This window comes from Vipera berus (assembly GCF_964194415.1).
Source record: "Vipera berus genome assembly, chromosome: 4".
NCBI lineage: Eukaryota > Metazoa > Chordata > Lepidosauria > Squamata > Viperidae > Vipera > Vipera berus.
In genome coordinates, this window is record NC_138206.1 from 92,625,409 (window position 1) to 92,645,686 (window position 20,278).

The 20,278-nt window shown below is 37.1% G+C and overlaps 1 protein-coding gene across 1 annotated transcript; it reads right to left on the bottom strand.

Moving 5' to 3' along the window:
• Positions 1-862: 862 nt before the first annotated feature.
• Positions 863-19,072, bottom strand: F10 (coagulation factor X). The gene is made up of 8 exons (XM_081327071.1): positions 18,924-19,072; positions 12,482-12,642; positions 9,579-9,603; positions 8,368-8,481; positions 6,998-7,129; positions 6,179-6,423; positions 3,483-3,600; positions 863-2,382 (listed from the first exon to the last, which is right to left on the bottom strand). Exons 1-8 carry the CDS (start codon positions 18,991-18,993, stop codon positions 1,808-1,810), a joined length of 1,440 nt encoding a protein of 479 aa, XP_081183197.1. The 5' UTR covers positions 18,994-19,072; the 3' UTR covers positions 863-1,807.
• Positions 19,073-20,278: the final 1,206 nt, after the last annotated feature.

A 20,278-nucleotide genomic window follows, 5' to 3' on the forward strand; every position in this document is an offset into this window, starting at 1 on the left:
GTTTCACACATGGAAAAGGATTGGATAATAAAGTCACAGTACTGGTTTTATTACTTTATATATTTATATTGTTCATATAGGTATATTATACTGGTTGTGTGAACTTGCTACAGTTTAATATAGGATAAATGAACATGGAAAACCTACTAACCAGTAGCAGAGGAATATATAAACTTTGTGTAAATACGTGGAATGATTCTTGTTGGACACTAGCTATGAAAACAATGAGGTTGAATGATTCTTAAATTTTTTAAACTAATGCCTGCTACATTAGTTCAATGGAGAAGTACACATGCAATATTGTTTGCTTTCTTTTGAAATAATAGACAATATAAGAGTTGCATAATATTGTCTTCCTCTAACAGGGCTCTTCCAATAAATATTTTAGTTTAATTATTAGATATTTGAGAACTCTGTGTTCATGTCCTCTGTCAGCTAATATGTTTCTATGGTTTCAAAATTTAACACTTTTATGCTTACTGAGCTTTTAAATATTCTTCCTCTCTTGCCTTATAATTTAGGAGCGTTAATTTTTGTAGCTGTCAGTCATTGACAAGGGATTTCATTTCAAACCTTTACTAGGGCCTATTGTGCTGCTCCCTTTGCTGCTGAACACAAACATAAAAATAATTAGTTATATTGGAAGCTCATAACTAGATTCAGTGTACATTATTTTTCTTTGCTGATGTGTCAAAATATTAAGTTAATTGTATTAAACTAAGATTCATGGTACAAAACCAGAAGATAATGCACTGAAGTTTTCACCAAGAGAAAGATAATTTGTAAATGTGAAGTTTACACTCTATTTTAATCTCCCAAAAATCTTCTGATGTCTAGAAAATATACCAGTTCACTTCACAGGTAGATAAAACTCTCAAATAGCTTTAATTTGATATATATCACAAATCTCAAAAGTCTTTTAACTTTCAATTAAACATATTTTCATAACACCCCCCACAATGCTTGTGATACAATAAATAAAACTTTCAAATAGCTTTAATTTGATATATATCACAAATCTGAAAAGCCTTTTAACTTTTCAATCAAACATATTTTCATAAAGCCCCCCACAATGCTTGTGATACAATAAAAAAGTTAAAAAGCATATCAAATATATCACTTTTATCTTGTTCCTATAAGAGACTTAACCCAGTTAGTAATCAGATCAGTCAGATCCTGTCACTGGAAATTCTGTTTACACAAAATAGCACAAAATATGAGTGTGTGAGTGTAATTAACATTTGGGAAATAAAGAATCTCTGTTCACTTTCTTCAAGAAATTTCTGATATCCCATGAAATGTTAGATTAGGAGAGCAAGATTTTATGATATCCCCAAACTCTCCTCCATTGAAGTGGCAGGCAACAGTTCTGAAGGCCTGGCCTCTCTTCTGTTTGGGGTAAATTAAATTGAAAAACAATTAAGCTGATTACCCAGATGGACACTACTCAGATTAACTCAACTGGTCTCAAGGGAACTGGAGGTTGTATTACAAAGGGACCCAATATTGCTGCTGAGTTTCTACTTGAAGAATTATTGTTACCTTTATAAATCTTTTTTTTAAAGGTTGTAATAGACACACAAGAGGTGAGAGCTAAAATGACATAGTCTACTCATTCTGGCACTCTATTTGCCAAAAGAGGGTTGACACCGGAGGAAAAAGACCTCCATAAATTAAAAAGCTACATGACTTTAATGTTATATTTAAAAAATAGAAATATGTCTGAAGAGTTCAAACCAAATGAATATACTAAATGTAATCTAACCCAATGCATTATCTCTGCATGAAATGAGCCATTGAATGAATTTTAGGGCTGAGCAGTGCTTGACTCTGTTCTTGGTAGCTTTTGACGCATTATTCTTTTTATCCAAGGGATGAATTTGGACACTTTTGTGTAAACACCATATTTGCCTTTCTGTGCACACCCTTCCCCCCAGCTGATAATCCCAGTAACAAAGTAGGTATCACTGTATGCAGTGATGTGGGGGCCCCCACTGTCTCCCTGGCATGCATCTTGAGGCAGAGTATGATAGCCAGCACAGAACATATTTTCAGTAATTGGGAAATTGCTGGAAAGCTTGCAGGCATGCCTATCCACATAAGGAAGCTTAACAACTTTAAGTGTGTTGGAGGTTCGTCCTCTTTCTTGAGTACGCCCAAATCCACTAACAATGCCTACATCTTGTTTCATTAGGACTTGGTTGGCAAAATCAGCAGTAGGAAGGCAGGCAGGAATCACATTTTCAGAGAACCGGATAGGAGTCTTCAACTGGATGAGGGCTATATCATAGTCGTAGGTGGCCAGAACAAATTTTTGATGCACATATATTTTATCCACAGCGAGAAGACGTCCAGTTTTTTTTCTTGATATGTCCACTTCCCCTGTGGAAGACCAACTTAGTAAAATTATGGTGTGATACAACATAGCTATCCAGCTTTCTGATAATCAGAAAAATATTTTTAGATTGAAAAAAAAGTTATAAAATATATCTATCCAAGAAACATACCTAATCAGAACTATATATCATTGTTATAACTATAAGGCTACTTTTGTCTTATTTTGTCCCTGTGCAATTAATCTATGTTAAAGCAATGCTTGAATGTGTTTCTTACATAGGAAAAGCAATACCAGACCATAGGACAAAAATATAAATAGGCATGGTAAACTTCCATATATTTTTTTTAAAAATACTATGAAAAAAAACAGAAGGGGAGAATTGTGTAGAGCATTTCCATTTTTGCTGAGCAAAATACTGAGCCAAAATACATGATTTACAAAGCACAGTTGGCAGCATCTGTAACAGATTGTGGCAATGCCAAAATGCAAAGCACGTGACATCAAAGCATAACACCAATGCCATAACATATTTATACTGGGACATCTGATGCAAGCTGAAGTATTTCATCATCTATATTGCTTGTCCATTACCCATCTTCACTTCTCCTTTTTCCCCCCTTCCTCTGTGAATCCTTGTGACCACAATCCTTGGGTTACACAACATTCGCAGCCAAAACCAAACAAATTCTATTACAGCTTAGTCCAGTATTTTCCGACCTTGGCAGCTTTAAGATGGGTGGAGCATGCTGGCTGGGCAATTCTGGGAGTTGAAGTCCACGCATCTTAAAGCCACCAAGGTTGAGGAACATTGGCTTAGAATGTGTAAGAATCCAGTGTTGTGTGACATGAATAGAGTTATCACTGTGAAAACAGCATACAGGCTACATGTCCTGCATCCTTAAACATAAAATGTCAAACATGTGGCCATAGTAGAGAGTGAAGAATGTCATTAAATGCCATTGCCATTAATGTTAGTATGGCAAAGAGATTGTACTCTGATTCTGTCTGACTTGAGACATATTAGTAACCAAAATTATGTATGTAATTAAAGCTGCAATTTTAGGCATACTAATTTGGAATTACATCAGAAAACACAGATGCTGTTGGCTTGCACTATAGATATTTTTAAAGATAAAATACCCACCTACAACAACTTTAATGTGCTTGGTTTGGTTCATACAGTGGGCTGCAGTAAGCACATACATGGGACTCAAAATTGTTCCTCCACAAAACCCATCTCCTTGATCATTTATCAGAAGTGCCTAAAAATAGAAGTCATAAAGTTATATGAATAAAGCTATCCAGGATCACCTTATACGGATGATAGGTGGCATAAACATTTAATAAATAAAATAAAATAATTAATTAAATAGTCATTATTCTTGGAATATTGATTTCATAACAGATGGCCAGGAACATCTTCAAGGAGATTCAAAAAAGGCAGCTGAGAGTATAGAATTTAAAATCTCATGCCTTTTTATCTATGTGATATAACAAATATTAAAAAATAGGTGGAAATTTCATTGTACAATCACAGCCACACAGCCATACAGCCACACAGCCACACACAGCCCCACAGCCCCCCCCCCCACACTCACTCTCATTAACTTCTCATGAAGAGAATGGTTTTGGCCATGCTAAAAGATTCACTTGGTCTTCAGAAGAAGGGGTTTGCACATGTACAGTAAAAGGACATTTATTCCTGAAACTAAATCATATATATTATACTTTTCTATTATACTTGTGTGTATAATTTGAAAAGTTTATTTTTTGAAAAATTTATTTTAAAAAGTGAAATTAATTATGGTACCAAGTTACAGGATCATAGCCTCATTTGATTACTAAATTTCATGGCTGCTGTATTGCTGCTAATAAATGGTTGATTGAGCATCAAGGTCAAATCCTAAATATTAACAGAAATGTATTTGAGCAAAATTAAGATATTTTGGATAAATGACCATGTATAAACTGGGAAAATAATTGGCAAATTTTCCTTTCCTTTTCTTTTTCTTCTTTATTTCTTATCCTTTCTTGTATCTCTTTTGCCAGCTCCTTCTCAAATTATCTCCATACTTTTTACTTGCGAGGCCGCTGTGTTGTGCAATTAGCTCACATGGTGTAATAAGATGGAGGGTTTGTTGTCACTGTGAGTTGGCGGTGGGGGCACGAAGGGAGGCTCAGCCAATCTCAATGTATACATGGTTGTACTTTGACAATAAAGGTTCATTCATTCATTCATTCATTCATTCAATTATCTCCATATTTTTACAGCCACATCTGCAGCCATAAATCTTTACCAAAAAAAAATATCTCCCCTTAGCTGACAAAACATCCCCATCAAGTATTCATTACTGTGCAGGTAGGAGAGAGGAAGGATACAACCAACAAGAGAGGTTTAATCCCTCTCCAATAGCGATCCCATTAGGCTTTATTTTTTAAAAAGTCCATCATTTTAAAACTAAATTGCCATATTGGAGGAGAAAAAAGAACTCTTGGATCAGATGGAAAAGAACCATTGACTTTCAGTTTCACCTCCACTTTCTGATTTATACGATAAACTATAGTGATCTGTAGATCATGCAATTCCTTCAGACAGCGGTCCCCAACCTTTTTGGCACCAGGGACCAGTTTTATGGAAGACAGTTTTTCCAGGACGAGGTGTTGGTGGATGGTTTCATATGCAACATAGATTCTGCGCATGTGCAGATGAAGTTTTGTTTGCTCACCCGCTGCTCACCTCCAGCTGTGTGGCCCGGTTCCTAACAGAGTGGGATTGGGGACCGCTGCCTTTAGAGTTAGATTTTTTTACTCTACTTGAAGCAGGGTGAGGTATTTACATTATAGGTAGTCCTCAACTTACAACATTTCATTTAGTGACCATTCAAAGTTACAACGGCACTGAAAAAAGTAACTTATGACCATTTTTCACATGACCATTGAAGCATCCCCATATCACGTGATCAAAATTCAGATGCTTGGCAACTAGTTCATATTCATGACAGTCGCAGTGTCCCGGAATCATGCGATCACCTTTTGCAACATTCTGACCAGCAAAGTCAATAGGGAAGCCAGATTCACTTAACAACATTTTGACTATTTTAACAACTACAGTGATTCACATAACAACTGGGGCAAGGAAAGTTGTAAAAAGGGACAAACTCACTTAACAAATGTTTCACTTAACAACAAAAATGGGCTCAATTGTGGTCATAAGTCGAGGACTACCTCTATATCACAACATTGATTCTTAAATATATGTAGGCCTGTATACTTAAATGCACACATGGCTATGACTTTTTCCATATAGAGGTTATGAAAATGAAGGGTTCTGTAACTGGAACAAAAAGAAATTGTTTAGCCTAACTATCGCTATCTCGTTTCTGTAGTCAGTGTTTGCATCAGGGAAAAATTTCATGCAAGCATGGGAAACATGTACATGGATGGGATGTACTGAAGGAGGGAATAAGGGAGTGTACAGGAATGATTGATGTCTTCTTTATAATGTAATGACTCTGTTGTCTGATTTTCATTGGCTAATAAATTTTATAAAGCAATGCTACTAACTTTCTAAGGTGTGGCACTTCTGAATGCAACACTGAACACTGGTTCAGATTGTGTTCCCACCCAGTAATTATTTCAATCGAAAATAAAGTGATGTATCTTTAAGAAGCTTCCACTTGAGTTTTCATGATTAGATTTTTTTATGACTTCTCAAGTTTTGCCAAGGGCCAGTGACCTTACAAAATAATTGGAAATTAAAAGTAATGTATGTTTCATTGTTTCAACAAATTTGGGATGCAAATCAGTCAGTATTCTGACATACACATTGAACTCATTTACCTGCCATGGACATTCACCCGGTTTGCAGTCTGTTCCATTAACGACTCTCACTCTACGGCCCGAATCATTGGGCGAGGTTGCATTCTTGGACTGCACATTAGGACCCATGCTAGAGAGGTTTGTAGGAGATTCAACAAAATTAGCTTCATCAATCACATCGTAGGCCTCAGAGAAATCTGTTTGATCAGGCAGACTTGCTTCCCTTTTGTCCCTTGCTTTTTTAATTCTACCACATGAAAAGTCACCTGAAAAATATAATGAGAATTTCAAATTAAATGATGCCGCTGCAATAGAACATGAAGTCAAGAAACAAGAATACAAAAAAGGATAGATTTACATTTAAATAATCTCATTCTGAGTGAGAAAACTAACAAATTAGATAACTGCCATCTCTGTTCTTTTAATAAAGGATATCTGTTGCTGTAAACTACATTTTGGAATGCTGATTAATTAATAATAATATAGTAATAATAATTTCTATTAAAGTAATATTTAGATAGCCTTAGTCATCAATGGACAGAGATAAATTGTGTCAGTAAAATTACACCAGAATCAGATTTGAAAGTCTATCAGGATGCAGAAAAAAAGCAGTAGATAGAGCTCTGTTACTTTCTTGCCATATAAAATACTGCCTTTCTCCTTTATAATAAAATAATATATTATATAATACAACCAAACTCAAACTAATTTTTTTTAATGCTCTGACTTTTAAATTACAACAGCCCAATAGGAATAACACAGCAGTCTTTTGGCTAACCCTGATATGAAAAAAACAAAATAAAATGTTATAATTTTTTAACTGGATAAACACAGTCATACCTCCAGCAACACAAGATTGCCCATCATCTCCCAAAATGTAACCTTCAGCACAGGAACACTGAATATCATTCTGATCAAGTTTGCAGAAGTGCCAACAGTCACCATTGTTCAATCTGCAGGACTTATGTATGACTATGTAAAAAAAATAATAAGCAGACAAAGCATTAGCAGATAACAAACATCTTTTTTATATAAAGATAAAATTTTGACAGCCGTAGCCAATTTTCTTGGCACAGCAATCCTATGTTGCTTGTTTATAAAATTGGTTGCAGAAGCAGAAGTGATGCTGGCAGGACTCTGACCTCATCTCTCTTCTCTGGAGATAGACCTTGTCCTCCATTATTGATGGGGCAAACTGAAGAAAACTATAAGCCTCATTTATTTATCCACAAAATAAAGGAAATCTATCAGCTAAACCTGGAGTTCTATTTGGGGGGGGGAAGGGGGGAGTTAGTTGTACGTGGCTCCATCTTCATATTGGGACACGAGTGCTCTCATCCAGCCTGAGTAAGATTCAGCCCATTTTGGTAAATGTCCTTTAAACTAGAAAATGTGAGTTAGGGTAACAAAGTACCAGATTTTAGGTATTAATGCAAAAAACCCCACCTATTTGAGATACACATTAATTAAATATGAACTAACAATGACTGATCAGAAAAGGAATCTTGAAATACAATGACCAAATAGTTTTAAAAGAGAAGTAGACAAATTAAAGCTACTGCTCTTTTTCACAGTATACCAGCTGTACATCAATAAGAGAAGAGGATGTTAGCTACAAGACATAGTCTTTGACCTGATCCACCCAGGTGCTTTTTATATTCTAATATCTCTGAACTGATTGTCCATATATTTAGGAACATCCTTTTCCATTACTTCTACCAAGAATATTATTATTCAAGTTCACCTACAAAAGCCATTAACTTCCCATAAACTAAATTTGGGCCATATATGTTTTTCTTGGATGGCAGTTAAACCCTTGGAAAATTGTGTTTATTTTATTTTATTGCTATGACCTCTATGATGCTTCAGTCTAAGTGACTATCAGTTCTCATAAGATTTCACTGAAGTCTCTGAAGACTTAGGGGGGAAAAATCTCACACATTTTCAAATCTTGGCAAGGAGGGGGCGGGAGGAAGAAGTATGGCCACATGACTCTGATAAAAGATAATATTTGTAGCTCAGGATTGAAATGAGGGATTCTTGGTGCTCTCTGAGCTTGGCTGTTTTGATGTTTCATTACACAGTGAAACTGATGATGTTACGTAGTATGGGTGATGAAATGTCAAAACAAGCAAGCCAGAGAGCACCAAGGACCCCACACGACTCTGCTCTTGCCCTTAGGTCTTTTGACTAGCTCCAGTTCAACTTACTATATTCACAGTTTTTTCCTTGATAGCCAGCCAAGCATGTACAGGTATAGCTACCAATGCCGTCTTTGCACGTCCCACCATAATGACAGGGGTTTGATAAACACTGATCCCCATCTAGCATGAAAAAAAAAGAAGTTAAAATCCAAAATATAGAAATACTGTATTTACATATTCAGAACAAAAATCCAAATTACTGTTACATTGTTTCCTAGAAAAGAAGTTCAAATGCAGTACCAAGAATGGAATTTTTAAGATGTCCATAATGACTACTACTTATACTGACCATTGGATCAATCAACTTTACCAAATGAACACACTGCACAGAAGAAGAGTTTACCTGCAAATTACCAAGAAAGCTTTCTCATAAGGTATATAGCAAATCTAAGCCAGTTTAACATATGGAATTACATTACTTCAGTCTTCTATAGGAAAATAAAACTGGTTCTCTGGACAGATGGATACAGTTTGACCAAATCATATAGTGTACTTTATTAGAATACATAAAACTAGCCTTAGAATATAATAGAACACATACCCCCAAAATAATTATTGATCATTGAAATTATTAGAAGTTCTCCCCAGATGACTTGATTTGAATAGGATATTAATAACCCCATATATTATGGATATGTATCATCTTTGAAATGCCCAGTATATGGATAGTAATAAATACCTAATAAACTTAAAAGGTAAAGGTAAAGGTTCCCCCGCACATGCATGCTAGTCGTTTCCGACTCTAGGGGCCGGTGCTCATCTCCGTTTCAAAGCCGAAGAGCCAGCGCTTGTCCAAGGACGTCTCCGTGGTCATGTGGCCGGCATGACTAGACGGCAAAGGCACACGGAACGCTGTTACCTTCCCACCGTAGTGGTCCCTATTTTTCTACTTGCATTTTTACATGCTTTCGAACTGCTAGGTTGGCAGAAGCTGGGACGAGTAACAGGCGCTCACTCTGCCTTCTGATCGACAAGCTCAGCGTCCTAACCCACTGAGCCACCACGTCCCTTAGAATAACTATAACTTTTCTAAGCTTTGAAGAGCTTAAGAATCTGAATTATTAAAAAATGGGGATGAAGCAGTCATCTATCCTAGATATACAGTACAGTACTCTTAATTTTAATCAAAAGTAATATATTTATTTCATCAAATACACTGAACATATTTAACTATTGTTTAGGAAAAATGCTTGGAGCAAAAGCAGACGATCTCTTACCTACATAAATATTCCAGAAGTTCTCCTGATTAGAAAAAAAATACATACATATGCACATTAGAGTTTAGCAGTGTCAAATAAAATTTACATAGCTAGAGAATGAAACAAAAATAATTTAAGAAGAATCTCATGCAACATTTCAGTGATCAGCAATTAAGTACTAATGCTAATATATTACAATATATCATAAATAGTTTTTCTCTCTCAGCTGCATTTCCACTTTAAAATTATTTCTATACTATATTTTAAAAACTGTTATCTTTTTCTATTCTCTTGGTGCAAATATGAACAGTCCTTTATTGAAAAGAATGATCAAGAATTTACACATCTTGATCTATTTATGAGCTTGTTGCCTTTTAAGTAATGGATTAAACTGTAGTTGTTTAGACAAACATTCCAATATTTTGGATTATTAGTGAATTTTATTTTTATTTTATTTTTTGCAGGATTTTAAGCATGGTTAATCACCTGATTAATATAAAATATAAGAAGTGGATGAGAAATGTAGCAAGATAATAAATTAATACAAATCTAGCAAAAGCCAGTATGGGAAGAACCCTACAATGTTCTGATATTAGTGGTGGCAATATGGAATAGTTTATATAGCACCACTACCATTGTAGTACGAGGGCAATTCGGAAATAAACCTTGGTTTGATCATGTGCGAGAAATAGGCGGGAATAGTGATGCCCGTCCTATGGCACCATACACATTAGTTCAGTAGGCAATGAGAAGTGGAAGGAGAAGATTGTGTTGCAGATGACCCCAAGATGGATGAACTGATGTGCACGATGAGGCAAGATGTGGCCATCCATAACAAGCATCAGGACATGGGGACTTCCAGTGTGGTGTTGGTTCACAATAATGCTTGCCCGCATACCACTAGACGCACCCAAGAACTTTTGAAGCAGTTCCATTGGGATGTTTTTGATCACACCCTCTATAGCCCAGATTTGGCGCCAAGCGACTACCACCTCTTCAGGAACATGAAACAGTGGCTTGCGTCTCACTGCTTCAATGATGACAATGCACTTCACAATGCTGTTACAGGGTGGCTTCATTCCCAGATGGGAGATTTTTTTTTGCAGAAGGAATTTCAAACCTTGTAAGACGTTATGATAAGTGCCTCAATTTGAATGGCGATTATATCAAAAAATAATGTAATGTATTTTCTAATGTGTATAAAAAAAGTTCTGTATCTGTGAGTGTCTGTCATTGATAACCAAATGGAGGTTTATTTCCAAATTGCCCTCGTACAAACATATAAATTACTTCTTACAAAATATCTGTTGATTTGGTTTCTCTGAGTTTTTCATTTCTGCAAATTTGTCAAGTCTGGTTTCTCAAGAATTGATCCAATATTTTTTATTCAAAAAAAATATAAAATTATACTGCCAACTCTTCATCAATTCTCTTTTTCTACTTTTTACAACTGAACTTACCAAATATAGCACCAAACTCCTTTCAAAAGTTCAGCTTATCAAGATATTTTTTAAGTGTCTGAAATAAAACGTGAATGTATTTTCGTGCACAACCTTTTAAATATATGTATTTGTAGCTCAGATCAATATTCTACTGTCTGAAAATCCTCTAGTAAATATCCTAAGGGTGCTACCATACATTTACAAAATGTATTGTAAAATCTTTATATTTCCCTGCCTTCCCATAGTAGCCTTCCCCAAATAGATGCAGATAACTGGCACTGATAATAATGCTGGCGATGAAATAAACTGTAGTCCAGTGCATTGGAAAAATTACTTCACAATATGCTTCTTGGTTATATCATAGCTATTTAAAACTATTTAAAACTTAAAGCCTGCTGTATAAAAGGGGAAAATGCTGCAAATATAAGCAAGGCACATGACAGGATTTTGCTTCACATTCTTCCCTTTACAATCTCTAGTGCAGTGTTTCTCAACCCTAGAAACTTTAAGATGAGTGGACTTCAACTCCCAGAATTCCTTAGCCAGTAGAAGCACTGCATTAGAGCAGAAGTGGGGAACTATGGCCCCTTTATGACTTGTGGACTTCAACTCCCAGATTCTTGAGCCAGCATGGCTGGCTCAGGAATTCTGGGAGTTGAAGTCCACAAGTCATAAAATGGCTATAGTTCTCCACCTCTGCTCTAAAGATTCCTTCCACTGGTCTTGATCTCTGGATCATCTGTAGTTTTATTTTTGTCACCTTGTAGCTTGTTGATCAGAGGATAAAGATTGGTAAGAACAGAAAAATGAAGAAAGAACCAGTTGTTTCTACTTAAGCGCTAGACAAATGCAAGACAAAAACAGGACATACTATAGCCACCACAGTTCCTTCTCACTCATTTCTGAAAACCTCCCTTCCTATCTTCTGATACTCCATCCTCCATAGGGTGACTTCCTCTGTTTCTTTGGCAATGTGAAGGCTCTCTTGTGCTGAGATTGATACTTTAGTGTAAGAATGATCTTGGTCAGAGGTCCCCAGGGGACCAGGGACCAGTTCCGTGGAGAAAGATTTTCCCACACACCGGACAATACATTGTTTTGTGTGCTGCCTGCATCCCCTGTATGGGGCTTTGCTTGTTTATGTGGCCCGGTTTCTGGTATGCTGCGGCCCGGCACTGGTCCATGGACCTGGGGTTGGGGAGCCCTGATCTGGGTGACACACAGCTTTGTTGGATGCTCAGAGTGTGGGATGAGATATATATGGGTAGAGATATACAGTCAAGAGCATGGAGCAGCCAAAAGCAAAAGAAAGAACCACAGAAAAAATGATCTGGTAAAATATTCCATGATGAAGACATACTTCAAACCCATTTCATGCCATCTGATTTTGATTCTGAAGGCCTCACAGAAATAAGAGGCATAGAAACACACATGCACCAAAAGAGCACATAGAGACAGCAGTCAAAAATACACACTTACAGTTTTCTCTTGATCTTCAAATGCCTCCCTGGCTTCTTCTTTTGAGCATCTCTCCTCAATGCACTCCCTTTCAATGTTTCCAGATTTAAATTCCTCAAACAGCGAATTAGCTCGTTTTATTCTGTGCAAAAATCTATTTGCCACTTTGCTTTGTAAGAATACTAAAGAAGAGCAAAACAAAGATCATATGGATATGTACTGTCTATTTCTCCTGCCCCCCCCAAGCCAAGAAATAATATTCTGTATAATTATATTTAGGGAAAATGCTATGAGAAATTATGGTCCTGAGTTTTAAAAATCATTATTTCTGACACGGGAAGGATTTTTATGTGAGTAAGTGTGAATATGTGAAATGTGCAAGAGAGGAATAATGAGTTATTAGAGTGGCAACTATGGGGAACCTTTCATGATCACAGAGTTTTATCAGGCATGACCACAGGTAAGCTGAATAGAAATAGCCTGCTATGGACATACAGAGCAACACACACCATATTTATTTTACTGTAATGAGATTCATAAGTTTTCCCATAAACTTTTTCAACCACTGAATTCCACAATATGGGATTACAAGAGGCCCCAAAGTATATTTGGAGAACTTGCAGACATCAGAGAGCTGAGCTTTATAGCCAAAATGCTCCGTTTAGGCTGCAGTACATATTCTACATAATGGCTCATTCAGAAGTAAACTTGCAATCTGGGTCTACAGTATCCCCTACTTCCCTTTCCACCTCAGAAACCTATTTTTTCTTTCCAAAAACAATCTGCCACCATCCATGTTCGTTTCAGAGCAGAATTCAGTATTTTCTTTATTAGAGACCCTTTATTTTCAATTCTTTTACAACCTATCGCATTTAATTTTTTTTAAAAAAACCCTATATCTCCTTATTTATATTTTATAGTTTTTATTGTTTTACTTGTTCCTGTTCTGTTTTGAGAATGAATTGCCAACCCTTGATTGTTTCTTCGGTTACTTATTTGTACAACATAATCTATAACCATTCAATTAATCTTCATAGTCTTTTTTTAATGCTGATACTCTGCAACTTTCTATCTGTCACTGCCTCCCTTTCTCCTTTTTACCTTGATTTGTTTTTCAGTGATATGAAAACTTCACAGCAACACTTTTCTCAGTTTCCCATCCTTCTTGTTAATATTTAATATATAGAGATGGGCTTGGACTCTATGGCTACTAGACCTTGATACAATCACTTTAACCTGTGACTAAAGTTAATTTTCTTCCCAGTGAAGTTGACCCCATTGGTTCTTTTTTTGTTGTTGTTAGCTGCAAAGTCATGTCTGACTCATCCCGACCCCATGGACAATGTTCCTCCAGGCCTTCCTGTCCTCTACCATCTTCTGGAGTCCATTTAAGCTCACGCCTACTGCTTCAGGGACTCCATCCAGCCACCTCATTCTGTCGTCCCCTTCTTCTCTTGCCCTCAATCTTTCCCAGCATTAGGCTCTTCTCCAGGGAGTCCTTCCTTCTCATTAGGTGGCCAAAGTATTTGAGTTTCAACTTCAGGATCTGGCCTTCTAAAGAGCAGTCAGGGTTGATCTCCTCTAGGACTGACCAGTTTGATCTCCTTGCAGTCCAAGGAACTCGCAGGAGTCTTTTCCAGCACCATAGTTCAAAGGCCTCAATTCTTTGGCACTCAGCCTTTCTTATGGTCCAACTTTCATAGCCATACATTGAAACTGGGAAGACCATAGCCTTGACTATATGCATTTTTGTTGGCAGGGTGATGTCTCTGTTTTTTAGTGTGCTGTCTAGATTTGCCATAGCTTTCCTCCCCAGGAGCAAGGGTCTTTTAATTTCTTGGCTGAAGTCCCCATCTGCAGTGATCTTGGAGCCCAGTAAAACAAAATCTGACACTACCTCCATTTCTTCCCCATCTATTTGCCAGGAATTGAGAGGGACGGATGCCATGATCTTGGTTTTCTTAATGTTTAGTTTCAACCCAACTTTTGCACTCTCCTTCTCTACATGCAACAAGAGGCTCTTTAGTTCCTGTTCACTTTCTGCCATTAGAGTGGTATCATCTGCATATCTTAGGTTGTTGATATTTCTCCCGGCAATCTTAATTTCAACTTTTGATTCATCTAGCTCTGCATATAAGTTAAATAGGCAGGGTGACAGAATACAGCCTTGCCGGACTCCTTTCCCAATTTTGAACCAATCAGTGGTTTCCTGTCCAGTTCTCACTGTTACTTCTTGACCCGCATATAGGTTTCTCAAGAGACAAATGAGATGATCTGATACTCTCATCTCTTTAAGAACTCATTGGTTCTTATAGGCTACTTTAAGTCATTCTGGGTTTTTTAAAAGTTACTGGCAATCTATGACTTTTTAGAAAGTTCTGACCAACAAGTTTTGACCCATCACCCATCATCCACATTACTTATTCAGTTCTGGTGTCTCTTAGTTTTTCATTTAATTCTTACATGAATCTTTGTTCTTATGCTTTTCTGGATCCTAAATTTCATGTCTCAAACAATGAGCCAATCTTGTACCACACCAGCCATTCCTTTAATTTCTTATAGAAAGTAAATAATTTCAAATAGACTTTTTATTTCTGCAGTCCTGAAAACTGCTAACTCCCTGAAAATTTCTTTCCCTAAATTTGGCCAATCATATACATGTATTCTGAATTGCTGGAATATTCTTAGATTTCTCTTTTTGTATGTATTCTTAACTTGCTACAAGCTGACTCTTGGCCTCTGTGCTCCACGCATTGAAACTGAAATTCCAAGTTGTTTCCATACTACAGTACCAGATCTAAACGTCTCTCACTTTGATCTTTCTTGACCTTTCTGCCACCTTTGATAAAAATGCTCCAGTCTCTAGCTTATCTGGTTTTCCCCTTATCAAACAATCATTTTCTGATGTAGAAAGCTAATACTATCTGCTTCTTAGTTCCTACAACAGAAGTTCTCTTTTTTTCGTCTATTGCAATAAATTTTCCAGTCTTCTGCCTCTCTGTATGTTCAATATCAATTGACCCTAACTGACCAAATTTATTTATTTATAGAATTTGTTAAAATTACCCAGAAGGTTTGGGTAGCTCACAGTATAAGAAATATATATACCGAAACCTAGGTCTAGGAAGAGGCCCAAGTCTTAAGAACCTTCCAGAACTCTAAGAGAGTGAGTGCTTTGTGTCTCTGGGGGCTGTGAAGAGAAAGCATGCTCCTTCAGTTCTAGAAAATGACATTTAATTAAAGGGCACCGCTATTTGGTTTATTTTAAACATTCACTAAGCACCTTTCACAAAGAATTCCAAGACAGGTATGCAATGCATAGAGTAAAACAGTTACAGATAGTCCTCAAATTATGACCACAATTGGGACTGGGTTTTCTGTCTCTCAGCGATGATGTGGTCGTTAAATGAATCAGCATGTGACCACACTTGATTTTACTACCTTTTAACCATGGTTTTTCATTTAATTATGTAGACATTAAAAGAATCACATAGCGATTAAGCAAATCCAGGATCCCCTGGCTGCAGGGATGCTTCAATAGTGGTAAGGGTGAGGAGTGGTTGTAAGTCAGTTTTTTCAGCGCTGTTGTGTTTTTGAACAGTTTCTAAACATATGGTCATAAAATGAAATATTATATATTATACCATAACTATATAACAAATAAGAGAGATATAAAACCTGTTCAAATAGGAATTAAACAGAACCCAAAGCAATTAAAATGCCTGAGAAAATGTAAAGGTTTGGTTTTGTAAGAAAAAGAGAGAATAGTACCAGTGTACATAACTGCAAAAAGGGACACGGTGGCTCAGTGGGTTAGGACGCTGAGCTTGTCGATCAGAAGGTCGGCAGTTTGGCGGGTCAAATCCCAAGTGCCGCTTAACAGAGTGAGCGCCTGTTACTCGTCCCAGTTTCTGCCAACCTAGCAGTTCGAAAGCATGTAAAAATGCAAGTAGAAAAATAGGGACCACTACGGTGGGAAGGTAACAGCGTTCCGTGTGCCTTTGGCACATGACCATGGAGAAGTCCTCGGTCAAGCGCTGGCTCTTGGGCTTTGAAACGGAGATGAGCACTGGCCCCTAGAGTTGGAAACAACTAGCACGCATGTGCGGGGGAACCTTTACCTTTACCTTTACATAACTGCAACATTGAGGAATACAGAATAGACTTTCTTTCCCTTACTAATAAGGGAAAGATAATAATATGATAAGCATCTGCATTCCAAAAAACAGGAACAGCAGATTTGCCTGATCTCTCACAAGCAGCAGCTCTATCTTATTTGGATTCAGTTACAACGCATTATCCCTCATTCTAGCCAGTCATTGGTTCAAGCGTGGGAGCCATAGTATTTCTTGGAGAGGTCATAGAGAAATAGATCTGCACTTCAAGGATACCTTGCTCTAAATTTCCTGGTGAATTTCTTCAGTGTTTTCATGTAGCACAGGAGATAGAATACAGCCCCGAGGGATACCACAATATTGCTGCACTTGAAAAACTCCAAGAGACACAGACTAAACATAACCAGAGAGTCAGGAATGGAGCCACTGAAACTGTTGTCATAACAGGCAATACAAAAAGACATTATGCTTGACTCAGTAATAAAATACCGGAAGTTCAAGAAGAACCAACAACCATAACTCCCTCTATCCATGCTAAAAGATTATCCATCAGGCTAATCAAGACAGCCTCAACCCCAATAATCTGTAATAACGCTAATTTGAAACGAGTTGAGATAATCTACTTGTCAGCCCTTTGAGGTAACCCAGACAAGAAGTACCAACCATAAGTATCGGCATTACTTTAATTGTAAGATTACAGTAATGAATCATGCAAATCTGAAAGTAACTCCCTCCTACCTTTTACTTTCCTGAAAATGAGGAGGTTCAATAACTGTCTACCTCTGGTGGATAATTGCCTTATTTAAATGGGGTGGAATATTTCTATACTCAAAGAGGCATTTATGAAAGCATCTCTAATTACATCCTGGACTGATGTTACAAGCCAAATATCTAGAGGACAAGTGCTGGAACTTTCCATAGAAGACACATGCCCCTCTCTGCATATTGTCATCACAGGGAATGCTGGGCATATCACTTTGAACTTCTAAAGGAAGGCATGATATAAATCTAAGAAATATTTAAATACAAAAAATAAGTTGCTATTTGAATAAAATTCTTTATTAAAAAATTTGGAGGGAGGGGCCAGGACTGCTACAAGGCTGGAAAAAAATAATAATTTCCCCACACCAACCTCAGTGAGGTTCTGTTACATTCAGTGTATTGAATGATCATTGTTCACAAAAATCTTTGCAAGTGTCTAGAAGTACATTACAAATAGGTCAAAGGTTTTCCATGTCAAGTGTTCCTCTGTCCTCCTAACTTGTGAAATGTAAGGAAATCTTTTTCTCTCCAGGCACTTCTTTCATATTTCACAGCGGCCATTCTTGCATTTTTGACTTTTCAAAGGTTATCTTCATTTGTCATTGTACACTTTTTAATTCTATTTTTTAAAATATAGTTACCTGCTGATGATGGGAACTATTACATACAATGATTGTGTGGTATATGTGATTTCCTAATTCTTCTGAGTGGACATAATTGCAATGTGAAGGTACTTAAACTCAGCCTTCTCTATTCATCTCCTGCCTCCCACACCTGAAACAGGAGATATTTCTGCAGTCTCAGAAATAGAATAAATTGCACTGTTGTTTTCATCTTTAATAGGAAATGAAATTACACAACTCATGCACAGAAGACAGCAGATATATGAGTATTTCAGCATGAAGACTTCCTCTAACCTAATCCTTAGGTTAGAGGGCATTCTCTGTGGGCACGCCTGCCCTTTGGAATGATTTACCGGTGGAACTTCGGACCGCCCCCGATCTGCGTTCATTTCGCCGGGACCTAAAAACCTGTTTTTTTGATCTACCAGGCCTGGACTGAAGGGGTTTTAGCTTTTAATATTGTTTTAATTGTTGGGCTTAATTAATTTAATCTATTTTAATTTTATACTATTTTTATATTGTATTTTATGCTGCCCTGTAAACCGCCCTGAGTCCTTCGGGAATGGGGCGGTATAAAAATTTAATTAATTAAATAAATAAATAAATAAATAAATAAATAAATAAATAAATAAATAAATAAATAAATAAATAAATTTGTGGCTGCACAAAAAATGATTAGTACTTCTTCAAAATATATTAAACCAATTACAGAAAGAGAAAAGTTGTAGGGGGAGAGCCGTATGTATGACTGCACTAACTCAAAAGTCTGGTAGCACCTTTTCAGACTAACATATTATATTAAAAAGCATAAGCTTTCAAGAGGTTCGTCAGGTTCACGGAGAAGCTTAACTGATGTGGGGTTTAAACTGAGACAGAGGAAAGGGTGAGAAAGACCATGCGACCGTGCAAATGTGAGATAAATTATAAGGAGGAGAGAAAGAAATCCAACAAAGAGCTTCTTACCATTACTTTCAGCCTTTGGGAGACTCCACAGAAAAGTGAGGATCAGACAGAGGAGCAGCTGAGGAGCCATGGTGCCTATCGGTGGAAAAGAGCACTTTGTTCTCTTTCAGGGCTGGCTATGAACAAGGTTCAAGCAAGCAGGCTTCCTGTTGTTCTGCTCCAGCCCTTATCATGTCCTCCAAAGCCTGTTTGTGTTTAGATATGGATTCTTCAGATCATTGTGCTGACTAATTCAAAATTCGGGTCTTTGCCAAGTAAGGTCATTTTAGTCAGTACAAGATTAATAGTATGGAGTAGGATGGATACCTCAAGAGAGAGCTGCCCCTCACTGTTAAGCATGGATACTGATATTTAAAGGAAGTTCACCCAGAAGTTGAAAGCAGATTATAGGGGAAGATCTTCACTGCTCTTTGAGTTCTTCATAAAGAAATCTTAACACGCTATACATCCAGAGCAACTTGCTCCTAAGGAGGTCCTAGCAAATGCTACCTATAATAAGCATACTTCTGCAATATTTGAACATAAGAGGAAATTGCATTTTACCCCTTTCTTTCTCTCATACATATCCCCCAAAGCAGCAGAAAGCAGAGCACAGTAAGACATGTTTTTCAAATCAAATCTTTATTACAATATTTGATTAGCCTTCACAATAAAAGTACAGTAATTTTACAGTACAGTAAAAAAGAGAAATACTTGAACACAACATTTATTACTGAGAATAAGAACAAATAGGGCAATAAAACCATATATTTAATTAAAGTTTTGGGCAGTTGTAGGAAGGTAACAGCGTTCCGTGTGCCTTTGGCGTCTAGTCATGCCGGCCACATAACCACGGAGACATCCTCGGACAAGCGCTGGCTCTTTGGCTTTGAAACGGAGATGAGCACTGGCCCCTAGAGTTGGAAACGACTAGCACGCATACCTTTACCTTAGAACTTGGGAAAGATATTTGGCCACTTGATATGTGATGTGAGGTTACCCTTAAAAATAATAAATGTAACATTTATCTGTGTGGCCTTCTTATTTGGAAATGATTGGAGTGATTAGAACACGTCTTGGGGCATCATAGAAAGGACACCATATGAGGACATGAGTGAGAGTTTCTGTTCTGTGTGTCCACAAGGGCAAAGTCTCTGCAAATAAGAAGTCCCATGAAATCTTCCTGACAGCTGAGCTAAGAGAACGACATCAAAGCAGGCTTTGGAAAAGGCCCATCTATATTTGCTTAGGATTAGATCCTATAGATTAGACCTGGGAATTTTACGGCCCAATGGCACATATGGCCCTTTGGCTGTTCCTGCCCAGCCCACATAAGATCAATTGAAAATTAAAAATCCAATGTAAATAAGTGTGCC

Excerpts from the sequence above, each read along its gene's own strand:
- F10 (XM_081327071.1), bottom strand. The coding sequence starts at position 18,993 with ATGGCTCCTCAGCTGCTCCTCTGTCTGATCCTCACTTTTCTGTGGAGT. Across the intron at positions 7,130-8,367 it reads AGGAAAAAACTGTGAATATA|TCATACATAAGTCCTGCAGA; the intron begins GTAAGTTGAACT and ends TTTTTTACATAG. Across the intron at positions 6,424-6,997 it reads GCAATCTTGTGTTGCTGGAG|GTGACTTTTCATGTGGTAGA; the intron begins GTATGACTGTGT and ends TATATTTTTCAG.